This window comes from Lepisma saccharinum, chromosome 21, assembly GCF_977018435.1.
Source record: "Lepisma saccharinum chromosome 21, izLepSacc3.1, whole genome shotgun sequence".
Taxonomy (NCBI): Eukaryota; Metazoa; Arthropoda; class Insecta; order Zygentoma; family Lepismatidae; genus Lepisma; species Lepisma saccharinum.
Genome location: NC_139249.1, coordinates 43,903,032 through 43,927,671, shown reverse-complemented (window position 1 = coordinate 43,927,671; position 24,640 = coordinate 43,903,032). Strand labels below are relative to the sequence as shown.

The window sequence follows — 24,640 nt, the reverse complement described above, 5'->3', positions numbered from 1 at the left end:
TCACCTGACATTGTATGTACGCACCCTACACTTCGATTTTTTGAGGTCCGTGTGACAAAAACTTTGAGTTATAGAGATGATTAGAATTTAACTTCGACTCATAGAAGTTTTTCATACTCTACCTTTTAACTATTGAGCTCGAATGGCATCCCATAAACTGTGCAAAAATTCGTCTTATCAAGGTCTTATTTGAGTTGTAGGTAAAATTAGTATTGAGTGTTATGGACAATTCAAGGGATTACAAAAAATTTGAATTATCAAGGTTCCACTGTATATGCTATTGCTGTGTGTTTGAGAGGCCCCAATTTTAACTGCCCATGAATATTAACACTGAATGTTTGGTCTTGTATGTCAGATTGGTTCTCAGTAGTAATTACTTTGACACCATTTCATTATCTGTAAAGATTTACATTAACAGCTCAACCGATCCTTAATATACACATCATCATGAAATTGAAAATTGTATTGTAGCTCAGTTGCTTTCACCATAGGCATGTAATGCAGGTGTTCAAGATCCAAATGTGGTTGAAATACAGTGTTTATAATAATTCAATTAGTTCTTATAAATCCTCTCTATAGCAAAAGTAAAGATGCAGCATTGATAACAGTACTTATTTTCAAGCTTAAAAACCTGCAGATTTCTTTGATAATTGCCTTCAACATTTTCTGATCTGAGCAATATGATTTGAACCCATGCGTTGTCATTTTCTTGGAATTATTCTGGTGTCATTAGGGCGATTCTCTACGTGATGCACGGGACATTCGCACATGGTTAAATGAGTCTGGTATGCTGGTTAATTGATATTGCACTGATCTTTCATATTCATTGTTTTTAATACTGGCTGGTTGCTTACCATATGTCAAGAAATAAAATCCTTTCTCAAATTAACAATGCAAAATTAAATAAAAAAGCTGTGTGATGCACATGACTCAGAAAAACGTGTGAGAAGCACATAGTTGTTTTTAATGTATTATTTCTGTGATTTGAAGGAGACACAGTTTGCTAAAGACTTTGTACTACAATATGCAATGAACAACATTTTTATATTTACAAAAAACAAATGTTTAATATTTTCTTTCCTTGTGTGACGCACAGGACATTTAATGTGTGATGCACGGGACATTTCTCTCCTTTATGTTGTCACTCCACTGCAGGTGATGTCTGTCGTCATAAACTCTCTCAAAAGGTGGCAACACTATTTTTAAAGTATCTCAAAGACAAAAGATTTTGTATTTTAAGCCTTTAAGAAAAATTACCTCATAAATATATTCAACTATATGTTATTGAATTCTGCAAAATGGTATTGCAGATTTGCAGATAACAATGTAGGATTAAACTCCTGTATCCTAAGGACCTTCCCGATGGTGCAGTGGTAGCATTGTCGTCTTGTAATTAAGGGGCCCCGGGTTCGATACCCGGTGGAGGTACATGGTTCGCATCCCACTTTAAACTGTAGGTCCAGTCCCGATTAGCCTTACTGTGCATAAAGTGGACTTAAAGCACCAATTCATTCAATCAATCCTATATCCTGTACCTACATTGTTTACAGCTGCTTCAACATTCCATGGTGAATCTTAGATATCTTGTGTGCTAAGATACATGCTTTAAGGTAAAAATACTGTTACTTGCTTTGTTGGTACTCTGTATGATGCAATTGATCCTAAATCAGAGACCATCGCCAATATTGATGAAGTTATATGATCGAAGGAATGAACATCTTCAGAATTCAAAAGTAAAAGGCATTTTTTTTGCAAGAATTTGGTTGCAAATACAGAAAAACATTAATGCGGAAGTATTTTGCCTCTTCACATGGGAACGGAGTAGTAGATGGGATCAACGGAAAAGCAAAATCACTTATTCGTACTCATGTAATGAGCAAAAGTAAATCTGCACCAATTGTACAGACTACTTCAGATTTTTCAGAAGTAATTAGAAATCTCATGCGCAAAACTAAAGTTATTTTGATAAATGAATAAGCATCTCACGAGAGAGAAGTTGGGATGATGCTCAGCCAATTGTAGGCACCAAATCTATACATACTATCAAAGCTGTTCAAGGTAGATATTTATATACCCCTGAGAACGCTCCACCTCATGAATTAGAAATTCATGTGAATGCGAGTACAGGCTACAGCACTGGTGACTGGTACATAGTAAGATATGACGACGAACACTATCGTTGTACATTTGCGAGAAAGGTTGCTGACGATTATGAGATATTTGTAATGGTGAAGGCTGGTGATACCAACCACTTGGCCGGCCCCTGTGGCAAAGTAGTTAGCACATCATGCTACGATGCCAGGGGTTCCAGGTTCCAATCCCGTCTTGGGCATGGGTGTTTGTGAGTGTTCATTCATAAATTTCATGATATCATCACTGATCCCCATCTTCGCAATTAGCGAAAAGGGGCAGAAAAATGAAATAAAATAAAACAAATCAAATTAAATCAACCAACTACTGGAAATGGCCTTTGTAGACTAATAAGTTGCTGTACTCAACCAGGCAAAAAAGGGCCTCCTCTCATAGTTAATTCCTGAGGACAGTTCAAGTTTCAAGATGTTATGCTTTGAAGTGTGATGCACGGGACACGGAAACTATTTTCACTGGTGTCTCAGTGGCTTGAATAAAATTGTAATAATTTCATATCCAGTACTTCATGCTGTGTATTGAAAGTATATTTTAGTTTCAAAATGTTTTTTCTACAAAAAATTCTTTCTCCACAAGAAAAATTTAATATTTTGCGTGATGCATGGGACAAGGCCACGGAGTACTTTAAAAATGCCAGTTTTGCAGTGTATTAAAAGACTAATTCGTTTATTTCCATATTCAATATGCAGCTAAGTAACCCTTTATTTGATAAATAAAAATAATTCAAATATGTTAATTATATATATCTATAAAAATATATCCATACCTGAGGTAAAGTTTTAGAGTTTTTCACTTGTAAATTGATCAACTTTACAGATATTTATTTTTTAATATTTTCTAATTATTTACCTGTTTTTTTTTTGTTTTTTATGATGGTTTGGATTCTACTCTATCTAAATACCATGAATATAAAATTAATATTTCAACTTCGTTATTTGATATTCTGGTTTCACTTTTCAGAGAATTGCCCATTATATTAATGACTGGGTTTTTGTGTTCCATTTCAGTTGTCAGCTTTTAGTCGTCGGTGGAGGAGCAGGTGGCTGTGCCATTGCTTCAAAGTTCGCCTCCAAATTAGGACCAAATAAAGTTATTATTATTGAGCCACAACATGTAAGTGAATATTATACTTCATTTTTATTTACGTTTTGTTACCATACAAGCATATTAGTTTGCTTGTATGTTATATTATATGTGGAACAGTCAGTGGCGGATCCAGAATTTACAGTCTGGAATACCACCTCACCGAGAATAAATTCTAACCTACACTGTTTTAGTTAAATAATAGGCTATATACAACTGTAAACAGGAACCAAACTGAACTTCCATGTTCTAGAGAATCTATTTTGCAAGAATAGGGGTTAGGGCTGAAATAAATGGTTATTATTGTATCTTTATCAGTAGCAGCGATTGAGTGCCAAAACTCGGGGGACATGGGCAGTTTCCTTTTTTCTTGGCACACAAGGCAACATTAAGAGGACATAGTAATGCGGCAAAAGTGGGTGCTAATTGTCCCCCTAATCACTGCTACTGGTCGTAAACAGCCACATGTAAGCTGTAGGTCCAATAACATTTATTGTTGTTGATATTTCGTATGTAGGCTGAGACAAAATCCAATATTGACACTTTATTTTGAACACGTTTCTTACCATCTCTCATATCCGTGGTTCACTTCCCCCCTTCCTTAGATAACTGCTGATCTTCTGGCTGGTAGGCTATGATGTTCGGTCTACTGGACGCGTTTCTCACTTTGTTTTACAGTTAATAATGTGGTTGGTAGTTTGCCATTTTTCACAAAATTTGTGTGTTCCTTGCAACACTTCCGTGCACTGTTTCGGCGCAGGATATGACGTCAAAGATACAATCAAATGTTGTGTTGGGTTGCCAGCATCCAGGCGGCAAAACGGTCTTTTTTGAACTGCTGTACTGAATCAAAAACTATTTAATATTGTCTCACACCTTGAAATGATTAATCAAAAAACGTACATAACCCATCCCGCAACAGACCATTGAGGTTTCAGGCCTACCTACCGACAGCCGGCCGCACTCCCACCTGATCCACCCTGGGAATCTAATCTGGGTCTTCCGCTTGACAGTCAGACACCCTACCAACAAGACCAGAGGTTCCCAGACTTTTTCATTTCACAGCACCCTTAGTGTTTCAATATCTTTCTGTGGCACCCAAGTCAGAATGTAGGCATCTAACACTTGCAACTCTCAGTTAGTGTGGTTAGGTTGCTTGCCTTAAGTTAAAAAACGTACATATTTCAAATTCAGAAATATTTTATGTGTAAAAATTACTAAGTAACCACATATTTGGGAGAATCATATCATTGAATAAAAAGTAAGTGTAATTTCAGTGAAAATATTGGAAAGTTTTGCGGCACCCCTGTAAGCCAGCCAGGGTACTGCAGCACACACTTTGGGAACCGCTAGACTAAACCACTGCGGCTCCTTACTTGAAGGTGCTGTTACATAAATACTTTTGTGTACAATAAATGTCAGCCCAAACGTTCAGCTTATTTTTGACAGTGCCACGTATCATTAACCTATAGCAGAGAACTGGTACATTAACAAGTCATTTCTACAAAACTGCAGAAAATATTTCAGTTCGGTCTTTTCTATTCCTTTATATACATATGAAGGTACGAGGTGTGGCTAGAAAAAAAATGGACTGTTGCTACAAAATCTTTTATTAGTTATTTTGTACAATACGAACATTATCCCCTTCAAAGTACTCCCCTGCACTATCGATACACCGCTCCATACCAATCTTCCATTTCTGGAAGCAGTGCTGGAAATCATTTTATGAAACCATGTTCATGACCTCCGTCGCTTTTGTTTTCACAGATTCTACGGTCGTAAATCTGGTTCCTTTCGCTGCTGATTTGACCTTTGGGAATAAAAAAAAAAAGTCGTATGGAGCAAGATCCGGCAAATAGGATGGATGTTCTAACACTGGGATTCCCCACTTGGCCAAAAAAGCCTTGACTGACAATGCCTTGTGGAGAGGAGCATTTTCCTGATGAAGAATCTATGACTTGCTTTTCCACAAATCAGGTCGTCATCTTCTAACTCGCTCACGAAGTCTCGACATCACAGTAATGAAATAATGTCGGTTGTCAGTTTGACCTTCGGGTACCCAATTCAAATCAGTTCACCGACATTTGCAATGTTGGATTCCATTTTTGACGCGCAAGGCCATCTAGGACACGAGTCGCCCGCGATTACTTCTCGTCCACCTTTAAACCTTTGATACCACTGAAACACTTGTATGTGTGATAAACACTCATCTCCGTACACTTCTTCAACAAACCATAAGGTGGCGGATTTTCCGAGTTTCATAAGAAACTTCACATTGATACGCGGTTCCACTTTCACACTTAACTTTTTTTTCCGACGGAGCACAGATGTACGGTTTACTTCATCCACAAGCTACAGCGGAACTGAGCGCCACGCACCCTGGAAAATCACACAGTCGATAGGCAGGATATCACGTTATACACTCATGCACCGCTTGACCTTGACGTGCTTGCCGTATGTCGACAGCAACATCAATCCGGTTTTTTCTAGCCACACCTCGTATGCAGGAATCTAAAAGCATCAAGACTTGAATTCAGGTCTCTGGCATAGCATGCCATTGGTCTACCAAATAAGTTACGTAGCTCATGAGCCAGCCTTGGTTTTGCCTGATTTTGTGACAATTACTGGTTAAGCTTTTTGCTAGATTAGAATTTGTTCATAAATATTTTGAATTATAACACGAAGGTGAAGATACAACTTGTATGGGTCTATGTATTAGTAAAATAACTGAGCAATATGCAGTTCACTACCTGTATTTCGATTTCGTTACAACCATTGCCACATAATGCCTATTGATTTTTGTTGCTAAAGCAACGTTAGAATTCCAAATATTACTTCATTAAAACAGCATTTAGTACAATAAATAACAAAACATAATTAATGTTGTACAAAGTAGTTATTATACATTTTTTTTACCGTTAATAGAAAGTGACTTGTATAATATGAAATTAATGATTTCAATAAACATATAATTATATTGTGTGAATCCACAGGACTGTCACAATTTTTCGCTTCCACTCCTGTACCTGCATAGAATTGTCAGTCAAACCGCCAGTACCAGAGCATAAGGTAATATGAATGGAAAAGTATTAATGCTTGTTGTTGTTTTAAGTCCACTTTATGCACAGAAAGGCTAATCGGGATTGAACTTACACTTCAAAGTGGGATCCGAACCACTGTACCATATGTCTCTACCGGGTATCGAACCTGAGACCCCTTGATTACAAGCCTACGACTTTACCACTATGTCATCGAGGAGACCCTATATTAATGCAATATGTATGTTGTATGTTTCCCAAAAGCTATTTTTATTTTAATTTGTATGAAGTTTAGAGCACAGACTTTTCAAATGCAGAGAAATATAAATTGTAGAATGAGAACTATTTGTCATAGAAGTGTGTTTTATTTTGGATGGTAGGGCTTTCCCAGGAATTTTTCTTGTATGCACATATTGCTTGCATTATAAAATCATTTCTCTTCTATTTTATGGTTCTCAGAAGTACAACCTAAGAAAAAAGTGTTTGATGAATGGAGGATGTGTTCTCCCAAAAACATCACATAAAAAATTGAATTTTTGTGCTTGTCATAGCTGTAAACTACAAGACAAATAATTCTTTCCCAGGAGAATATGTTGATAATCCATCTCTATACAGATACAGTTAGAAGAAGAATTTATACAAGAAATTCCTATTCAGGGAGTCCTTGTAGCCCTCGCAATAAACCATAGTGAATAGAAAATTTCCAAAATCTAGCACTTCTACATATCTATAATTGTGCAATGTATAGTTGAAACTTGTCCCATACATTATCATAAAAAAATAATTAAAATATATTTTGCACCATCAAAAAAGTAGTGTTGGAATTGTTCTAGCAATGTCTATGCATGTTAGGTACTTGAATTTGCATACCACAAAAGACTACTCTTTGATAAAATATTACTCTTTTAGGATTTTTTTGGAAAATCCTACAAAAATAGAAAGTACTAACATTTTCTGAAGAATTTTTTTTTAAACTTTTGAGTGCCCTATTTGACCCCTATTTAGAGAATGTAGTTGAAAATGTAGATAGATAGATAGATTGCATTTGTCTGTGTGTACACATACACAAGTTATCAACAATCCAACCATATGTACTGAGCATATTATGACCAATATTGGTTGCAAACCTACTGCATCTGTTATTGGCTTTTGAAATAAAGAGTCCTGGTTCTATAATAACAGTTTTCAAATCCTGGGTTCCATACCTGGTGGAGGCACATATCAGTGTCGATCCCAGTTTAAACTACAGGCCCAGTTCTGATTAGCCTATGTGTGCATAAGGGCAAAGTTAAAGAGAAAAATTCAACACTCAACTTTTTTCGTTACATTTCTTATGACCTTTACTTCAAATCTAAAAGTACATATGATTTTTTTGGAACCTTGTGCCTACCCCTGTAGAAACCAGTACCTAACATTATGGATTAGGAAGTGGAAATTGTTAGGTAGGATAGAGGTTTACTTGAGCCGTAGGGATACCTGAGGGATGCCCCTGTGATTAACATTGTGACAGTTGGGTAAATGGTGCAGAAATTTTCCTAGTTGGTAAAATAGCCCCAGGCCCGTAACTAGAATTGGTCTCCAGGGGAGATGTGTAAACCAAGTCCATTTTTCAGTATTAAATTAAAGTAAATTATGTGGTGGGGGGAGGTTCATTGAGTTAATATAAAATACAAAATTTAGAAATGTCATTCAAATACTACACCTTTTGTTTCTATATCTTCTAAAGCATCTCTTGAAGTGTTAATTTACTGCTGCTGACATCATCCCTTACTACATACTCCATACTACTTTTGATGATACAGATATATATATATCATTCAAGAAAGAAATGCAATATATTCATAGTGCCCGCCTCACATTCCACCTCTGACCAAAGCAATAAAACTCCCCTCACTCCCTTGGAAGTTGAAAATTGGCTGTTTTTTTACTGAGACTGCAGTGAGGAAAATATGTCAGCTATTGTGGTTGCTGTAGGGAGAGGAACAGACCTGGACTTCTTATCCTGGCAAACTCTTTATAATGCAGGTAAAATGTTCATACCACATGGACAACAACTGTACCTGATTGCCAATTTACTTCTCTTCCATTAGATTCATTATTATCAACCATTGTTTACATTGGTTGGAGCAGGTGTGAAGAACTTGTCTGATTCTTATCGCCTTATGTCAGAAGTTTTGCCAAAGAAGGCCAAGTGGATCAAGGATTCTGTAGCTTTCTTCGATCCAGAGAGCAACGTGGTTGTGACGAAAAACGGCCACAAGGTGAACTACGATTTCATGGTGGTGGCTGTGGGATTGCAACTTGATTATGAGAAGGTAAGATTGTCTTTGTGTCTGCGACAGGATGGCAGTTTATCAGTCTCTTGATTGTAAGGCTTAGTGCACACAGTAATTTTTATTTGCATCCTAATAAATATATCTATTTGTATTTTGCATTTTTGTGCACACAAATTTCAAAATTGGATCTGTAAAAATACATAAACTAGTGGGCATGGAACAACTAAGGCTGAACCAATAACACTGAACCCATACTAATGTCCTAATCGATCCCAATATTGATGTTTAAGGATTGTACCAATTAAATGTTGTTCAGAATATTTAAAAACATAAGTATCGTATTGCAATTGTATCACATCAATCTCCCAGAGTTTTGCTTTTCTATTCAAGGAGTAGATAATCTGGACTTTAAAATAGCTGTTATTTGATTATGAAATTCCCTTTTCCCAATGTTGGCGCGAAATTACATTTGGCAAAAGTGTTGTGTGGCATTTCTACATGTCCGCACGATACCCACACACTCCAGAAAAGTATACTGGTGGGCATCTGACTGCCACGCGGGAGACCAGGTTCGATTCCCACGGTGTGTGATCTAAGGTTGGAATTTTCGGGCCTTGTCCCCTCACCCAGCTTCAAATCAATGTGTGTGTGTGGGGGGGGGGGGGTAAAGATGGTTGGAGCATAGTGCTGATCACATCACCTTTAAAATGGCAGAGATCGAGAATGTGTGGAACCTACCCCCATCCCCTAAATCAGGGTGGCTACTCCCCAGGAACTCCTTGAATTCTGGGAATTATGCATGAATTACTGGCTCCGGGAATTATGCATGAATTCTGCTTGAATTTTTCTCCTTAGACGTTAAAAATTGCTACTTTATTAATCCAAATCCCACTGAATTTATATGCTCTGAGGCAAGTTTTTCACAGTTTAGATTTTATTTTTATCGAGGAAGTAAAAGAAAAGAAAGCTGCATCCTTTGCAGACAGGCGGAAGATTATTGCAAGATAAGATATCTTGGAAGTTCATTAGGTAAATTTGAAATTCTTATACAATTAACAATTTTTCGTAGATTACTACTCATACCCTGTAACATTTGTGACTTGTGTTCCTAGATGTATTTCTAGGGTGAATGTGAAATTGCAAACGTAAAGAACTTCCTGAATTAGAATTTTTGGATACACAGACACAAAATCGCACAGGCCCTTTATATTGTTAATATATTTGTGTGTGTATATTGGGGGGGGGGGGTGAGAGAAAGTTGAATTTTTGGAAAGTTTGTCTTGAAAACCGGGAATTATACTTGAATTTTATCATGGTCCTAGAGTAAACACCCTGTAAATGTGCCTTCATGGCACACTGCCATATGCATGAGGAACCTTATCTTACCTTAACCTAACACTTTCTGAACCATTGACATCCGTATCACCTCACTAGAAATAAAAAAAACTCAGTAATGCACTGTGTAAGACGTTTCAATTGTAGTTCATCTGCCAAAATCAAAAGATGATACTAGTGACAGTGTGAGTGCCTTTGTAGCGACTAAACACACAGCCATGAAAATAGGCGGCTAGGCAGAATTGCGCTGGTGCCACATATAGGAATTGCGAAGCGAGAGTGGGACAGAAGTCGCTTGTTTCCGCACAGTGTGTGGCAACGTCAACCGGACTGCGTTGCCTAGTTTGAGCATCAGACCGACCTCTCTCCGGGGCACTTTTGTGTCATCCCTAACCTTTCAAGCAAATACTGTCAGTTTGAATCATATGGATTACAAAGACCAACTCTACGACGAGATCTTTTATTCTCTTAAACATCCGAACACATGGGGTTATGTTCCTATGGGGCAGCAGCATGAACTTCTGCCACCCATCTAATTTCATGATCGTCCGTTTAGAATGGAACATTTTTTTTTACAGTTTCCTTGACACATCTACAAAATTGTACTGCACCATATAATTACTGTTTCGCTATCTACAATTTACTGTGGCAGTGTAAATTAACAAAAATTCCCTCAGCTGGCTTAGTGACCAAGCTGCCAACTTCCAAACTTAGCACCAAAGTTCCAGGTTTGAGTCCCAGCATGGGCATAAACGTTCTCTGAGAGTGTTCCTTCATCAGTCTCATTTAATTATCATTTTGTTGCAGTTAGCCAGAAATGGCAGAAAAGTTATTTTAAATAATAATAATACAAATACAGAAATTCACCTATGTGCCTATAGTGTAATTCTGATGCATGTTTGGGAACTACACTATGTGATTTTTTTTATCTTAGCAATGTTGAATAGGTTAAATGATGGTCGAAATCTCTTTCCCAATATTCTATTATGGTAAACAACGAACATCCTTGGAAACTATAAGTTATATACAGTGGAACCTTTACATTTTTCAGGGGGTAAAAATAATAATTGTGGAAAAAATTTTGCTCTATATTTGACCATAAGGATTGGATGTATAATGTGGGAAAATCTAAAATCCAAGGATTCAAAATTGGAGATCCACTGTAATATCTATGTTTGCATAGCATGCACCTACGTCATTGTCTTGGCTTTAAATCCTTGATATGAAATGGCTGATTCTGAATTGTGCACATTTCTTCTATGCAGTAATATGCAGAAATTGATTTCTGACGAATTTGATCCATTATTTCAAACTTCACAATTTTTTCGACTGTTCTTATAAGTGTATAATTATAGCATTGTACTATAATTAAAGCTACATTTTTTGAAGTAATTATTACAGTGTACTGGAGGCCAGCGAGCGACAGAGCAGTGGCTGATCCACTTGCATTTAGAGCATGAGCATCGGGAGAGGGTTCGAATGAATCTGCCAACTTCCCCCTCCCTAGAAATTAGCATAGTTCCATTTCAAGTTACAGAAAAACAGAAAGCCTGTTGTTATTATTATTATTATTATTATTATTATTATTATTATTATTATTATTATTATTATTATTATTATTATTAGAAACAGAAAGAGAGTTCATTTAGTTTGTACTTGAACAGAATAACCAAAGTAAAAACTGCATTAGACCAAATAAGAAATTGAATAAGAAATACAGGAACCAACTTATATTTCCATATTCTACCATTTAATCCAAAACAACAGATGATTCCACAGATTTTAAAATTCCAAAAGTTATATTTTTAAATGAGAGGTCACACAACATAAACCTTATTCATGATTGGGAAAAGAGAGACGCGGTAGTATATAAATACGGAGAAACTAGTACTCACTTTTATCCGCGAAGCTGTTTTTTCTTCTTTTTCGATTAATTTCAGTGGCCACTGCCACCATCCTCGTTGGAACTTGCTGCGCTGTTGCTTGGCGTGCGTCTTTTGTTCGTAGTTCTCTGGCTGCCGTTAGGTGCGCTGCTAGGTGCGCTGTGCGTCTTGGTGCGTCGTCTGCTATTTCCGGGCAATAACTGCTGCAGTAGTGGAATCCAAGTGTGGTGCGTTTGCCCGCTATCGATGTTTAGTTCGTGCGGGAAGTGCATTATGGCGTGCGTTTCCTTGATTTTGGTGTCTATGAGCGTGTGGGCAGTGTGTTTGACTCGAACCTTTTGAATCTTATGGCTATTGTATTTGATATGTCTAGCAAGACCAGTAGTGGGTTGGGCTTTTTTCGCATCTGCTAGGTGCTGTTGGATTCTTTCATTGACAGATCTGATGGACCTGCCGATGTAATGAGCCTTGCATTCACACTCTGCATCATATACACCTGGGTTGTCAAGGGGGGAAAGGAAGTACCGTTTGTGCTTGTTCAGTTTATCAGTTATTTTGGAGTTGGGTTTGTGCGCTACTTTGATGCCAAATGGGAGAAGGGCTTTGGCTATGCGGTTGGAAGTGGTGGGATGGTAGGGGAAGGCAAACCATTTATATTGGTCGCTGGGGGTTGGTTGTGGCTGGGTTGCTTGTGGATGGGTTGATTGTGGTAGGTTAGGGTGTCTGACCTGTATTTCCGCCTTACTGCACCAAGTGGAAAGTTGCGATTCAGTGTAGCCATGTTTCAGGGCTATTTCTGTGATGGTGGCTATCTCCTCTCGCAGATCCTCTTCTTTGCCACAGTAGGAGAAGGCTCTTCGATAAAAGTTTAGCCACACATTGGCTTTTTGCTTAGGGGGATGGCTAGAGAGAGCATGTATGTACTGGTTGCCTGCCTGCAGTTATTAGTTATACTTACTATTGTATAATAACAATTGTGTTTATCCATTATTATTATTATTATTATTATTATTGTTATTTCTACTAATAAAGTTTTATCATGGGCTTGAACCCCCTGACAAAAATTCCTGGTGATGCCAATCATTGTGAGGTAAAAAATCATGTGAGGGAAGACACCCTCCTTTTCACGGAACCATCTCCTGTTTCTTCTACCATGATTACAATGCCACACCTCACTGTTACTCAAAAATCAGATGATGATTGGTTTATCACTGCACAAACACGACCAATTAAGCCTCCTGCTTTGTTCACTCCCTCCTTCCTACCCTCTTACAATGCTACAGTACTACTGTTCGCTCTGCAATCCATACATGCATATGAAACTGCTCTTCCACAAATACAGCAGGCTGACTAGCCCTAAGTAACATAGAAGAACTGCAATTTGGAATTTATTGCCTGGAATTGTTCAAATTGATTGGGTATCCTGGGTTGGCATGGATACTTATGTGTGTACGAAGTTCTGGTTTTGAGTCCAGGAACATTTTCCCATATTTCTCGTACTTGCATGCATTGTTTTCATTATGGATTGGAGAGATTATGCTGATAATTTTTCCGATCCGATATACCTATCTTACAATTTTGTGCCATTTTGTTATAATTTTTATGGATATAAACATATAATCTCCATTGTCTTCTTTTTTTATAGTATGTCTTAATATGCAGCTTCTTTGCATTGCAAAAACTTGGTTCAATTTGTAGTGTACGTTTATTAAGGGGGTCAATGAACTAATTGTAAATTTATATCGGTATCAGCTAAATTTTAATAAATATAAAACTATGCCTATTTGCATGTATTCTTTTGACATAACCCTGTATAAAAGTATAATATTGCTATTTATTTCAGGTTGAAGGATTGGTAGAAGCTCTGAGAACTAGCCCTGAAGTTTGTTCAAACTATTCACCTCGGTACGTTGAGAAAACATACAAGGCGTTGCAGTCTTTTAAAGGAGGAAATGCTGTGTTCACGTATCCCAATACACCTGTGAAGTGCGCTGGAGCCCCTCAGAAGGCAGCATATCTTTCCGATTGGGTCCTAAGAGAGGTACATACTACATAGCATGTTAGTTGAGATAGTGAAAATGATGAATGGAAACTATATGTAAAGGAATTGGTTTCTAGATATCTTAACAAGCTGCTAGAATGATACCAAATTCAATTGCTCATATAAAAAGCACATTGATCCTTGTTATTCCTTTTTCTTGGAATTTGTCCATATAACAACAAACATTTTATATTAATCTCTAAGGATGGACAGGTATGAAGTTTTTGTTGGAAATGATGAAGAACCAAATCTTCTACTCAGGGTTGTGCAATTACATGTTAAAAAAGGTTTTCTACATGACACGTAAATTATGCACAAAATACGTGTAAAACGTGAAGTGTGTAAAAAACTAGAATCAAAGGAAACTTGGTTTTTGCGATGGTAATTGTTGTGTACTGCAGTGCCACGGCTAGTATCTACAGGGTAGGGTTCTTGTTAGAAATGAAATCAGACAGTAAACCTACCAATGGAGACAATCGATTATATTATATCTTTCTTTGTACATGAAGATTATAGTTGAGAACACATGAGAATATATTCATATAGTGGCCTCCTTCTGGACATTAACTAAGACTTTCATATGGATCCGGGGGTCCCGGGTTCGATACCCGGTGGAGACATATGGCACAGTGGTTTGGATTCCACTTTAAACTGTAGGTCCAGTCCCGATTAGCCTTCCTGTGCATAAAGTGGACTTAAAACAACAAATCAGTCAATCAATCATCTGGATCCGGACTTCCTTCTGGACATGAACTAGGACTTTCGTCTGGATCCAGACTTCCTTCTAGATCCAGGCTTGGACTTCCTTCTGGACTTGGCTTCTTATATCACATATATTTTGCTTTATTAATTTCCCTATGCCAGTCGGCTAAATCCCAAAAAGTTTTGCCTTTTCTTTTCCCAATATTGATATCAAGTCCAATCTAGTAACCCACCTTGGGGCGTCGATTAGAACGTGCCACCAACTATACTGATCTCGACCACATGTGTAAACTTGGTGCTGCTGTTGACAAAGTGCTCCCAAGTCGGTGCAGTGATTGTGACGCACAGCCAAAAAGTTCTATGGGTCGCAATCGAAACGCGCCGCCACTGATGTAATTAAAATTTCCACAAAGGAGATCGTAGTAAGCCTACATATCAGAGATCTGTTATAAGTAGACCTCGGATTTTTAGGTTCTAAAAAGCGTGCTTTTAGGTTACTAATATAGGCTCTAAAAATCTTAAAATAGGTTCTAAATATTCTGAAATAGGTTTCAAAAATATTAAATTAGGCTTGAAAAATCCTGAAGTATAGGTCCCAAAATACTCAAATGGTACAAAATTCCTGAAAATTACGGATTAGATAGAATCATTAAAAAAATCACAAGAACCGTAAGAAGTTTTAGTTGATATGTATGACAACCAAATGTTAATTTTCTAAACAAATTTTCATTTGTATGCATAATTTTCAAAATTATCTATAAATTATTGTCTTACTTGTGCTGTTAGCAAAAGTTACTTTTTGGTATGAAAAATGAATTATGGATGTATAATTTGCTGCACAATATCAAGGTGGCTTCTCACTGGGAATTCTTTGAATTCTGGGAATTATGCATGAATTATTGGCTTTGTGAATTTTGGTAAAACATGAAAGAAAAGTACAAGCAGATATTTTACGAGATCTTTATCTTTTAATTAAGTTTCAACTGAAACATAGTCAGTGGTGAAACGTTACTTCGCAAGACGTGAATGCTACAAAAGGTCCAAACTGACACGAGAGTGAGCAAGACCACACAGATCAGAAATTTGCCCTTTGGACTGTGCAGGCAGTAGAGGTGATTGGGTGCAAAAACTTTGAAGGGGGGATGGCTAGTACAGTTTACTTTGTCTTAGAACAATGCTTAGCATTAAGGGTCCATAGTGCAGGGGCAAAAAGTAGGGGGGAACAGTCCCCCTCTAATTGCCGCCACTGTGTGCAGTTTCATCAGACATTTTGTTTTGTTGGAGCTTTGGAAAACATCATAGATTTGGAGGGGGGGGGGGGGGTTGACAGAAAACATGTTTCAAACATGCCAGTCATGGAAATGTGTCATTACCAAACCGAGTAAATACCTCTGAGAGATGTAAAAATCAAGTAAAACCTAAAATAAGTTCTAACAAGCAAAATAGGTTATTTTAGGTACTATAAAACTTCTCAATATGCTGACCAAGGCAGAAATTTATTTATTTTAAAACATAAACTAAACGAAATGCTTCAAGGTTTAGCAAGGTCGTCTTCAGACTCTGTACCAAGTACAAATTAACAAAGTACAAAACAGGAAGATATATATACACAAAAATCACTCCCCTCCAGACCCCAGATTATTAGAAAGTGATTTTTGTGTATATATATACATATCTTCCTATTTTGTACTTTGTTTAATTTGTACTTGGTACAGAGTCTGACCTTGCTAGAAGGTTGAAACGTTATATTTAGTTTATGTTTTAAAATAAAATAAATTTCTGCCTTGGTCAGCATATTGAGTTTTTCATATCATGGAAACAAGGCTTAATGGTGTTATTATATATTATATATTATAAAGGAAAAAATAGATTAAAAACCTAAAATCCGAGGTCTAGTTATGAGACACACATTTATATTGGTATTTTTACTTCTTTAAATTTCTTATATACTTTCATATGAGTACATCGTTAATTTCACAAGTATCTTTATTAATTAGTCATCTTTATATCGTTTCTTGTTTTTCTTACATTGTATTTTATTATTGTTTATCTTTCTAATTAAGTTTTACGTCTATTTACACTATCATTTATTTATAATACTGCGATCTTCTTGTTTACACACCTAGTCCTGCCATCTCTGTTTCACTTTAGCAACTATATACAAGTATTAGGCCTATTGTGTACGTAACACAATATTCTCCTCATTGTCCATAAAAAAAAATTATACATATTTACAGGTCTATCTCTTGAACTTGAGGTTTTCCTTCTTCTCTTCTGTTCAGTTATATCTTCTGATATTGTCTAAATTCTCTCTTCTTTCTGCAATTGTTTCAATATGCTTTAGAAGAACTGTATTTCTGAAAGTACTTAAAACCTCATAGGGACCTTTATACACAAAAAAATAGCTTCTTAATAGCTTTTTCGGAAGCTTTACTCACTGGGTGAGTTTTACAAAATACTAAATCTCCTTTGTTAATGTTTATTTTCTTGCCTTTCTTCTTCCTTTGTATTTCTTCTTGTTCTCTTGTTGTACAACTCTGATATCACTCTCTTCATCTCGCTCTTTTGTTCAGTCCTATCTGGCCACTCCAATTCTTCGAAGACGTATGGTTCCTCTGCGTATCCCAGAAATAGTTCAGCAGGACTCCTTCCAGATTCTTCAGATAATGCATTATTCAGTAATTTGGTTATCTTATTGATAATGGCTGATCATCTGGTATGGTTATCATGACAGTATGTTCTCAGTAGTCTGACTATTTCTCCTTTATATCTTTCTATGGGATTTGAACTAGGATGATATCTTGTTACATTTATTACTTTAATCCCTTTGAACTGCACATAATCATTGAAATACTCTGATAAGAACTATGTATCATTGTCTTTGAGTATTTTTCTGAGGACTCCATAATGTTTAGTGAAACCATCTTCAAAGCATTTAACTATTTCCCTAGTCATTGCTTTTCTTGTGTTGTAGCACATTACAAATTTACTGCATATATCCACACGAGTAAGGATGTATTGGAATCCTTTTGATCTCGGCAGTGGTCCAATTAGATCTACAGATATTAAATCTAATGGCCTTCGAGCTATTACATGTAATTCTTCTTTATTTATTTTCAACTTAGCTGGCTTAGTTTGGATGCATATTATGCAATTTCTAACATGGTCTATCACATCCTACTTCATGGTATTTCAGAAATATAAACCACTTGCTAATCTTAATGTTTTATCTATACCAAAATGTCCAGATTCTTCATGTATTGTCTTCAAAATTTTAGGCATCATTGTTTTGGGTACACATAACTTTACTTGATTTGGATTCTCAGCATTCACTTTAAAAATCATGCCTTCTATCATTCTGTAGTCCCCTTTGATTCTGGCTGTTCTCATCTTTCTTTCTCCAGCAACTGTCTCTCCTTCCAATATTTTAAAGATATTATACAATTCTTCATCTTCTTTCATCTCTTTCGTCTATTCTTCTTGCACTATATTCTTCATTTCTTCATCAACAATCACATTTATAGACAATCTATTTACTTCTTCTGGCTCTTGTTGGGGTCTTATTGGAGCTGTACTTAGTGCATCAGCAGTTTTGTTATCTGCCCTTTATATCTATTACCACGAAGCTGTATTCTTGTATTAATAAGGCTCATCTAGTTAATCTAGGGTTCCATTGGTTTGCAGAATTTAGCCAAATCAGACTTTTATGGTCGCAAAACACTTTAAAGCTAAGCACTCCAGTTCACTTATGGTGTAAGACTTCTCAAAGCTCTTAACTCTTTCGCTGCGGAATTCTCTGGCACACAGTATCCCTTGGCTGTGTAATTAAATTTGAAAATATATTGTTTTTATAAAAAAATAGTTTTCACAATTACATTGCATTATATATGAGAGAGAACTTACAAAAGTCATTCCTTGCACTGGAAAACCATTCTGTAGTCCCTGGTGGTATGATATTTTGAAAAATTTTGAAATTTTGAAAAAAAAAACAACATTTTTTTAGAAACAATAATTTTACAAACATTTTTTTAGAAACAATAATTTTACACAATTACATTGCAAAATATGTTATAGAGAACTTACAAAAGTCATTCCTTGCACTGGAAAACCATTCTGTAGCCCCTGGTGGTATGATATTTTGAAAAATTTTGAAATTTTGAAAAAAAAACAAAAAAAAAACATTTTTTTAGAAACAATAATTTTACAAAATTACATTGCAAAATATGTTATAGAGAACTTACAAAAGTCATTCCTTGCACTGACAAACCATTCTGTAGTCCCTGGTGGTATGATATTTTGAAAAATTTTGAAATTCCCGCACCTAGATCAATGCTGTTTTGCACTCTGCTCCATGATGTTACGGATGGCGGTACAAATTCTTCATCAGACACTACACAATCACTGTCACCACTTGAAGTCTCATAAAAACTATTGCTATTATCATCACAACTTAATTCATCTTCTGATTCTGAGTCGGCAAATAACAGTTGAGTAACATCATTATCAGACAAGTGTTGACGACTTGACGAAGCCATGTTGTTTACATTCGAACATGCATTTGAAACTGACATGTCAGAGCACTCAACGCTCCTATGTCAAAGAATTCTAAACGGAGGCGAAATTAGCGACATCATACGGATAAAAACAAACCTACAAGTTCAAATAGTTCAAAATACTATCAACAGATGTCAGAAGGCTACTAAAAGCGACGTACTTCGAAAATGCGACATCCGCAGCGAGTGGAAGTATGAACTCGCAATAATGCGACTTCCGCAGAGCAAGGCACCTGGCGTGCTGTGCATAAAAGCGACGACCGCAGCGAAAGAGTTAAGAGAACGGCTAGTATACTGGATGACCTTGTCTTCTCCATTCTCATCCTTTTGGAATAGGTATGCCCCTAGTCCTATATTGGATGCATTGGTTCCCAAGCAAAACGTCTTTTCGAAGTCTGGTTGCCATATGGCAGGCGATGATATCCGATCCATCTTCAATACATTGAAGGCTTTATCTTCTTCTTTTGCCCAATTCATTTTGTTAGTTTTCTTGAATAGCTCCTCGCCTTTCGTGCAAAGTCCCTAATAAATTTACTTCTCCAATTACACATTCACAGAAATATTTGTAGTTGTTTCTTCATAATTGGCTTAGGGAAAAGTCTTATCACTTCATCCTTATCTGTGCATAATTTAATTTTTCCGCCGGATATCACATGGCCTAAAAACTTAACTTCCTATCTAACAAAAAAGCATTTCTCTAATAGTTTTCTTGTATGTACGCATTGCTTGCATTATAGAATTATTTTCCTATAGTTTACGGTTATTACAAGCATAAGAATACAGTTTTTCTTTGTGACGTTTCAGGAGAACACACGCTCCTTTCACTAACCATTGTTATAACTGTATCTTTAGTCAAATGAAAATAAATGTCTGATGAAAAACTAACCATTGTTATAACTGTATCTTTAGTCAAAATGAAAATAAATGTCTGATGAAAGGAGTGTCGCGTGTTCTCCTGAAACGTCAGAAAGAAAAACTGTTTTCTTATGCTTGTAATAACCGTAAATTACAGGAAAATAAAGCATTTCTCTAGTTTGACTGTTAATCCTGCTTTTTCTAGTTTGCTCAATACCCAATCTATTCTTCTTAAATGTTAATCCCATATCATCTACATATATGGCTAACCAAGGCTTAAGTTTTTATTCCAAAGATTTTGTTCAGTGCTGTCATAAATGCTGAAACTGATGAGTCTTCTAAATTGGAGTAATCTTGATCCGTATCTGAATGCTGTATACTTACTTGAATTCGTTTCTATTTCAACTTGAAAATATCCCAAGGTCAGATCAAAAGAAGTAAAGTATTTGCTTCGTGCAAAGGAGTGTAACATCTCGTCTATTTTATCAACCTGGTTTCTTGACAGTAACACATGTTTGTTTAATTCTCTCAGGTCCAAGACTGGTCTAACTCCTCCATTGGGTTTATCAACTATGCATAGGGCTCACATGTATGCTATTTGAATCTTCGATAATTCCCCATCTTAACCATTTCTGAAGTTCTTCTTCTACAACTTTTCTTTTAGCGAAAGGTATGGGATACTGTTTAGATACTATAGCTCTTTCGGTGTCTACTTCTATTTCGTAGGAATACTCTTGTGAGTCCTGGTTTATGACTAAATAAATTCCTATGTTTTAATAAAATTACTTCTAATTCTTCTCTCTCTTCTTTGAAGATATCTTTGCATTCATCAACTCTCTATCCTCTTCTACATTCCTTGGGTCTTCATCTCTTTTCAGTCCCTCTTGGAATCTTCTTCCGTCGTTGCAGTGATTTCTGTCTAATTCTATCACTTCATCTCTTTCTACATCAAGAAGAGCATTTCTTCTTTCCATCTCTTCATCAGGGATATTTCCATGGTATTCCATTTCGTTTTGTTCATATCGATTTCTCCATCGCTGGTTTCCACCTCTACCATATCTTTGGAAATTATTTCGGCCTCTGTAGTTTCTCCAATATCCTCGATATCTATCTTCATTTCTCTCCCTTTCTTCCGCAGAGTCCCTGTACATATGTGCAGATTCAGACAAGCCTAAATATTGGATCGGCAACAGTTAGACAGATCCTGGATGAAAAACTTCACTTCAGGAAGATTTGCAGTCGCTGGATCCCCCACAACCTCACAAATTAGGAGAAAAGGACACAAATGGGTTGGTGCCAGGAAATGTTAGACAAATTCAGTGGAGCAAAATCAAAAAACATTTTTAACATCATAACAGGTGACGAAAGCTGGATATACCAATATGATCCTGAAACGAAGCGGCAGTCATCCGTCTGAGTCTTCCCTGGGGAGGATCCTCCAACTTCCCTGGGGAGGATCCTCCAACAAAAGTGAAGAGATCAAGAAGTGTTGGCAAAAATATGATCTGTTCTTTCTTCTCTGCTAGTGGGCACATTTTGACAGTTTCACTTCAAGAACAAAAAACAGTCACTGCCAGATGGTACACGACAGGATGTCTGCCCAAAGTGTTCGATGTGTTGAGGATGAACCATCCAAAGACAGGCCTGCGCAGAATCATGCTGCATCATGACAATGCATCTGCTCACACCACAAGGGAGACAACAGATTTTCTGAACAATTCACGAGTCAAAACAATACACCATCCCCCTTACAGCCCAGATCTGGCCCCATGTGATTATTTTATTTTTCCTAAAGTGAAAGAAAATATTCGTGGTCGTTGATTTGACTCACTTGAAGCTGCAGTGGCTTCATATGAACAGTGTCTTTGTAGCATGGCGTTCAGCATTCAAAAAGTGGTTAGAACGGATGACACGTTGTATAGAGTGTGGTGGAGAGTACTTTGAGAAGATGTAATGGAAAGAATATATATATATTTCATTTTAAGACTTCCATTCTCAATACTTTCAGAGTGGCCCTCGTACTCTGAAATTGCTTTAGAATAGAACAGTGCATGAGTTTTAGAAAAGGATAGACCTTTCGAAAACTGCTGATTCCCACAACTTGTATTTCGCTGGTTCACCCGTAATATACGCAATGCGTCACATGCTCCTTTCGACAATTATGTGAAAGAAGCAACATGTAACAACAGTAAACTAGAACAAAAAGAAAAGAAAATAGAGGGCAAGAAATGTACATACACAAAGAATCAGTCTATTCCTTATTCCATTATTTCTGGTCTTCACTCTGTAAGAATATCATCTCCAATCTTTCTTGTCTTTCTCATTGTCCAAGTTTCCTTCATACACAATTATAGGTGCATGGTATGCATTATGTAATACCTTCTTGCACATAGCACGTGCTACATTTAAATAATCCTAACATCTTTAAAATTACTAATGTTAATTTTTCCTTCTAAAGGCAGGGAAGCGAGAGAAATCCAATATAATCTATAACACCAGTCTGGATGTCCTATTTAGCGTAAAGAAGTATGCTGATTGCCTGTGGGAAGTGTGCAGTAAAAAGAACATAAAAGTTAATCTTCGGCACAGTCTAGAGGAAGTAAAGCCAAAGGAAAAAGTAGCCATTTTCCAGAACTTGGATAAGCCAGAGGAGACACTCACCTTGGAGGTAATTTTTACCTTATTTTGTGTTGTAATATTTCATGTCTATGTCTTCTACTTTAAATTCTAACAATTATACAGTGGAGTCAGTACATACAGGGTGGCCACAATTAAACTTGCCCTACTCTGAACCAGGGTAGCCGCGGTGGCTCAGTCGGTAACGCATCTGACTACCATGCTCAAGGTCCTGGGTTCGATACCCGGCCGGTTCAAATCCGGGAACTTTTCTAACATTGGAAGCGGCCCCCACCCAGCGTCGAATGACATGGGTACCTGGGGGAAACCCTGGGGGGTAAAGGCGGTCAGGGGTGTGATGCTGATCACATCACCCCCATTCATGACCGGATCAAGAAAGTGTGGGGTGTTACCCCCACACCCCCTATACGTCTTCATGGCGTGGTGCTAAGCACAGGGGAGCACTTTACCTTTACCTTTCACCTACTCTGAACCTTCTGGAACATCTTGGTATAGAGGCTATGGAGACAATAGCAAATGCAGACAAAAAAAAATATTTCAAATTTTCACCACCAGGTTGAAATGTGTCACTGAAATCTGGTGCACAGTGAACATCATCACGGGGAATGCCTCGTGTGTCCATTCATCACACTTCTTATGCTTCCAAAGGGTTGTTCACATTGACAGGGTGCACATTGAACACTGTAGCAATATAAACATACTGGTTATTGTTACGTCAGTTCCCTGTGGACTCCATAACCTCTATACCAAGTTTCAGCACAATCCGTTTCTTCGACCTGGCTCCAGAGGGCTCTGGGCAGGGCAATTTTAATTGTTGCCACTCAGTACATATAAGAAGATTGTATATTTATTGAAGTAGATTATTAGTACACAAAATGTACCTGCAGATGTAAAGCTATCTCGTGCACAATGCAATGGAGGCATATGAGGGTGGATCAATGGCCCCACACATGCATAGTCTTCGCCAGTTGTGTAGGTAGTACCCCTTAGGTTTACCCCCGTATACCTATTTATTAAAATGGAGCTGCTTCATGCAGGTATGTGGCTTGAAAAAAATCCCACGTGATATCATTCACCCTGGGAATTGGACCTGTCTCTTCCACACAATAATCAGATGCCCTGCTGACTAAACCGCCACAGGTCTCACCTGAAGTTGTGGAAAACATTAAAAAAAGTCATTGATGCTTCGATTGAGTTGCTGATTACAGTATCACCTTACCTACATACCTTATATAAATCATGTTTTAATCTACTTTTTCTAAGGAAGAGCCAAAGTGATCTGTTATGAAAACCCAACACTTTTTACTTTTTTAACCATTGTAGGCATTTTTTGTGAATTTTATTAAGCGAAACTTATTACAAAATTTACTTGAGCAAATTGTGGATGATTTGCATAGAAAATAGCTTCACTTCTTATTGGAGAACATACAATTTCAATTTTTGTCTCGTCAACTATAAATATATAATTAATACAATTTACTGAAAAGTCGATACAAACCACTTTAAACTTCACTGATACTCATGTAAAAGTATCAGGGAAAAATTATAAAAGTCCATTTTTCATTGTTTTGTAACTGACCTCTCCAGTCATTAAATTTGAAGGTGTAGATGTCTGATCTTAATCCACATATTCAGCTCTCGAAAGATGGAAACATTTTTTCCATTTCAGTGTATACTGTATGAGGGTTACTATTTATATTTTTAGCCTAACAATGAAAAAACAGGAATTTGGCATTGAAAACTGCTTTATTGTTTTTCGAAGTATTCTCCTTTATGGTCAATACACTTTTGCATTCGTTCGAACCATTTGTCAAAGCAGTTTTTCCAATCTTCTTGAGACACCTCCATAATATGGTTTTTGAACGCATCAACGGCATCTTCCGCCAACGAAAATCGTTGTCCACGCAATTTATTCTTGACATTCGGGAACAAGAAGAAGTCATTGGGTGCCAAATCAGGACTGTACGGCAGATGACCCATCAATTCGATTTTTTGACTGTTCATAAAGTTGGTTGTTAGACGAGATGTGTGACAGCTGGCATTGTCTTGATGAAGAATGATCCGACGGCGTTTGTTTTCCGTATTTGAC

The 24,640-nt window shown here is 37.0% G+C and overlaps 2 protein-coding genes across 4 annotated transcripts in view; one reads left to right on the top strand and one right to left on the bottom strand.

Moving 5' to 3' along the window:
• Positions 1 to 24,640, bottom strand: part of LOC146003899 (uncharacterized) — a 500,546-nt gene that overhangs the window by 217,962 nt on the left and 257,944 nt on the right. The gene's annotated exons all lie outside the window — the stretch shown is intronic.
• Positions 1 to 24,640, top strand: part of LOC146004515 (sulfide:quinone oxidoreductase, mitochondrial-like) — a 58,133-nt gene that overhangs the window by 14,962 nt on the left and 18,531 nt on the right. For all 3 annotated transcript variants that reach the window (XM_083143392.1, XM_083143390.1, XM_083143391.1), the window contains exons 3-6: positions 3,156 to 3,261; positions 8,360 to 8,584; positions 13,607 to 13,804; positions 22,373 to 22,582. In XM_083143392.1, the coding sequence (XP_082999518.1) occupies positions 3,156 to 3,261; positions 8,360 to 8,584; positions 13,607 to 13,804; positions 22,373 to 22,582 (739 nt within the window). The remainder of the gene's footprint in view (positions 1 to 3,155; positions 3,262 to 8,359; positions 8,585 to 13,606; positions 13,805 to 22,372; positions 22,583 to 24,640) is intronic.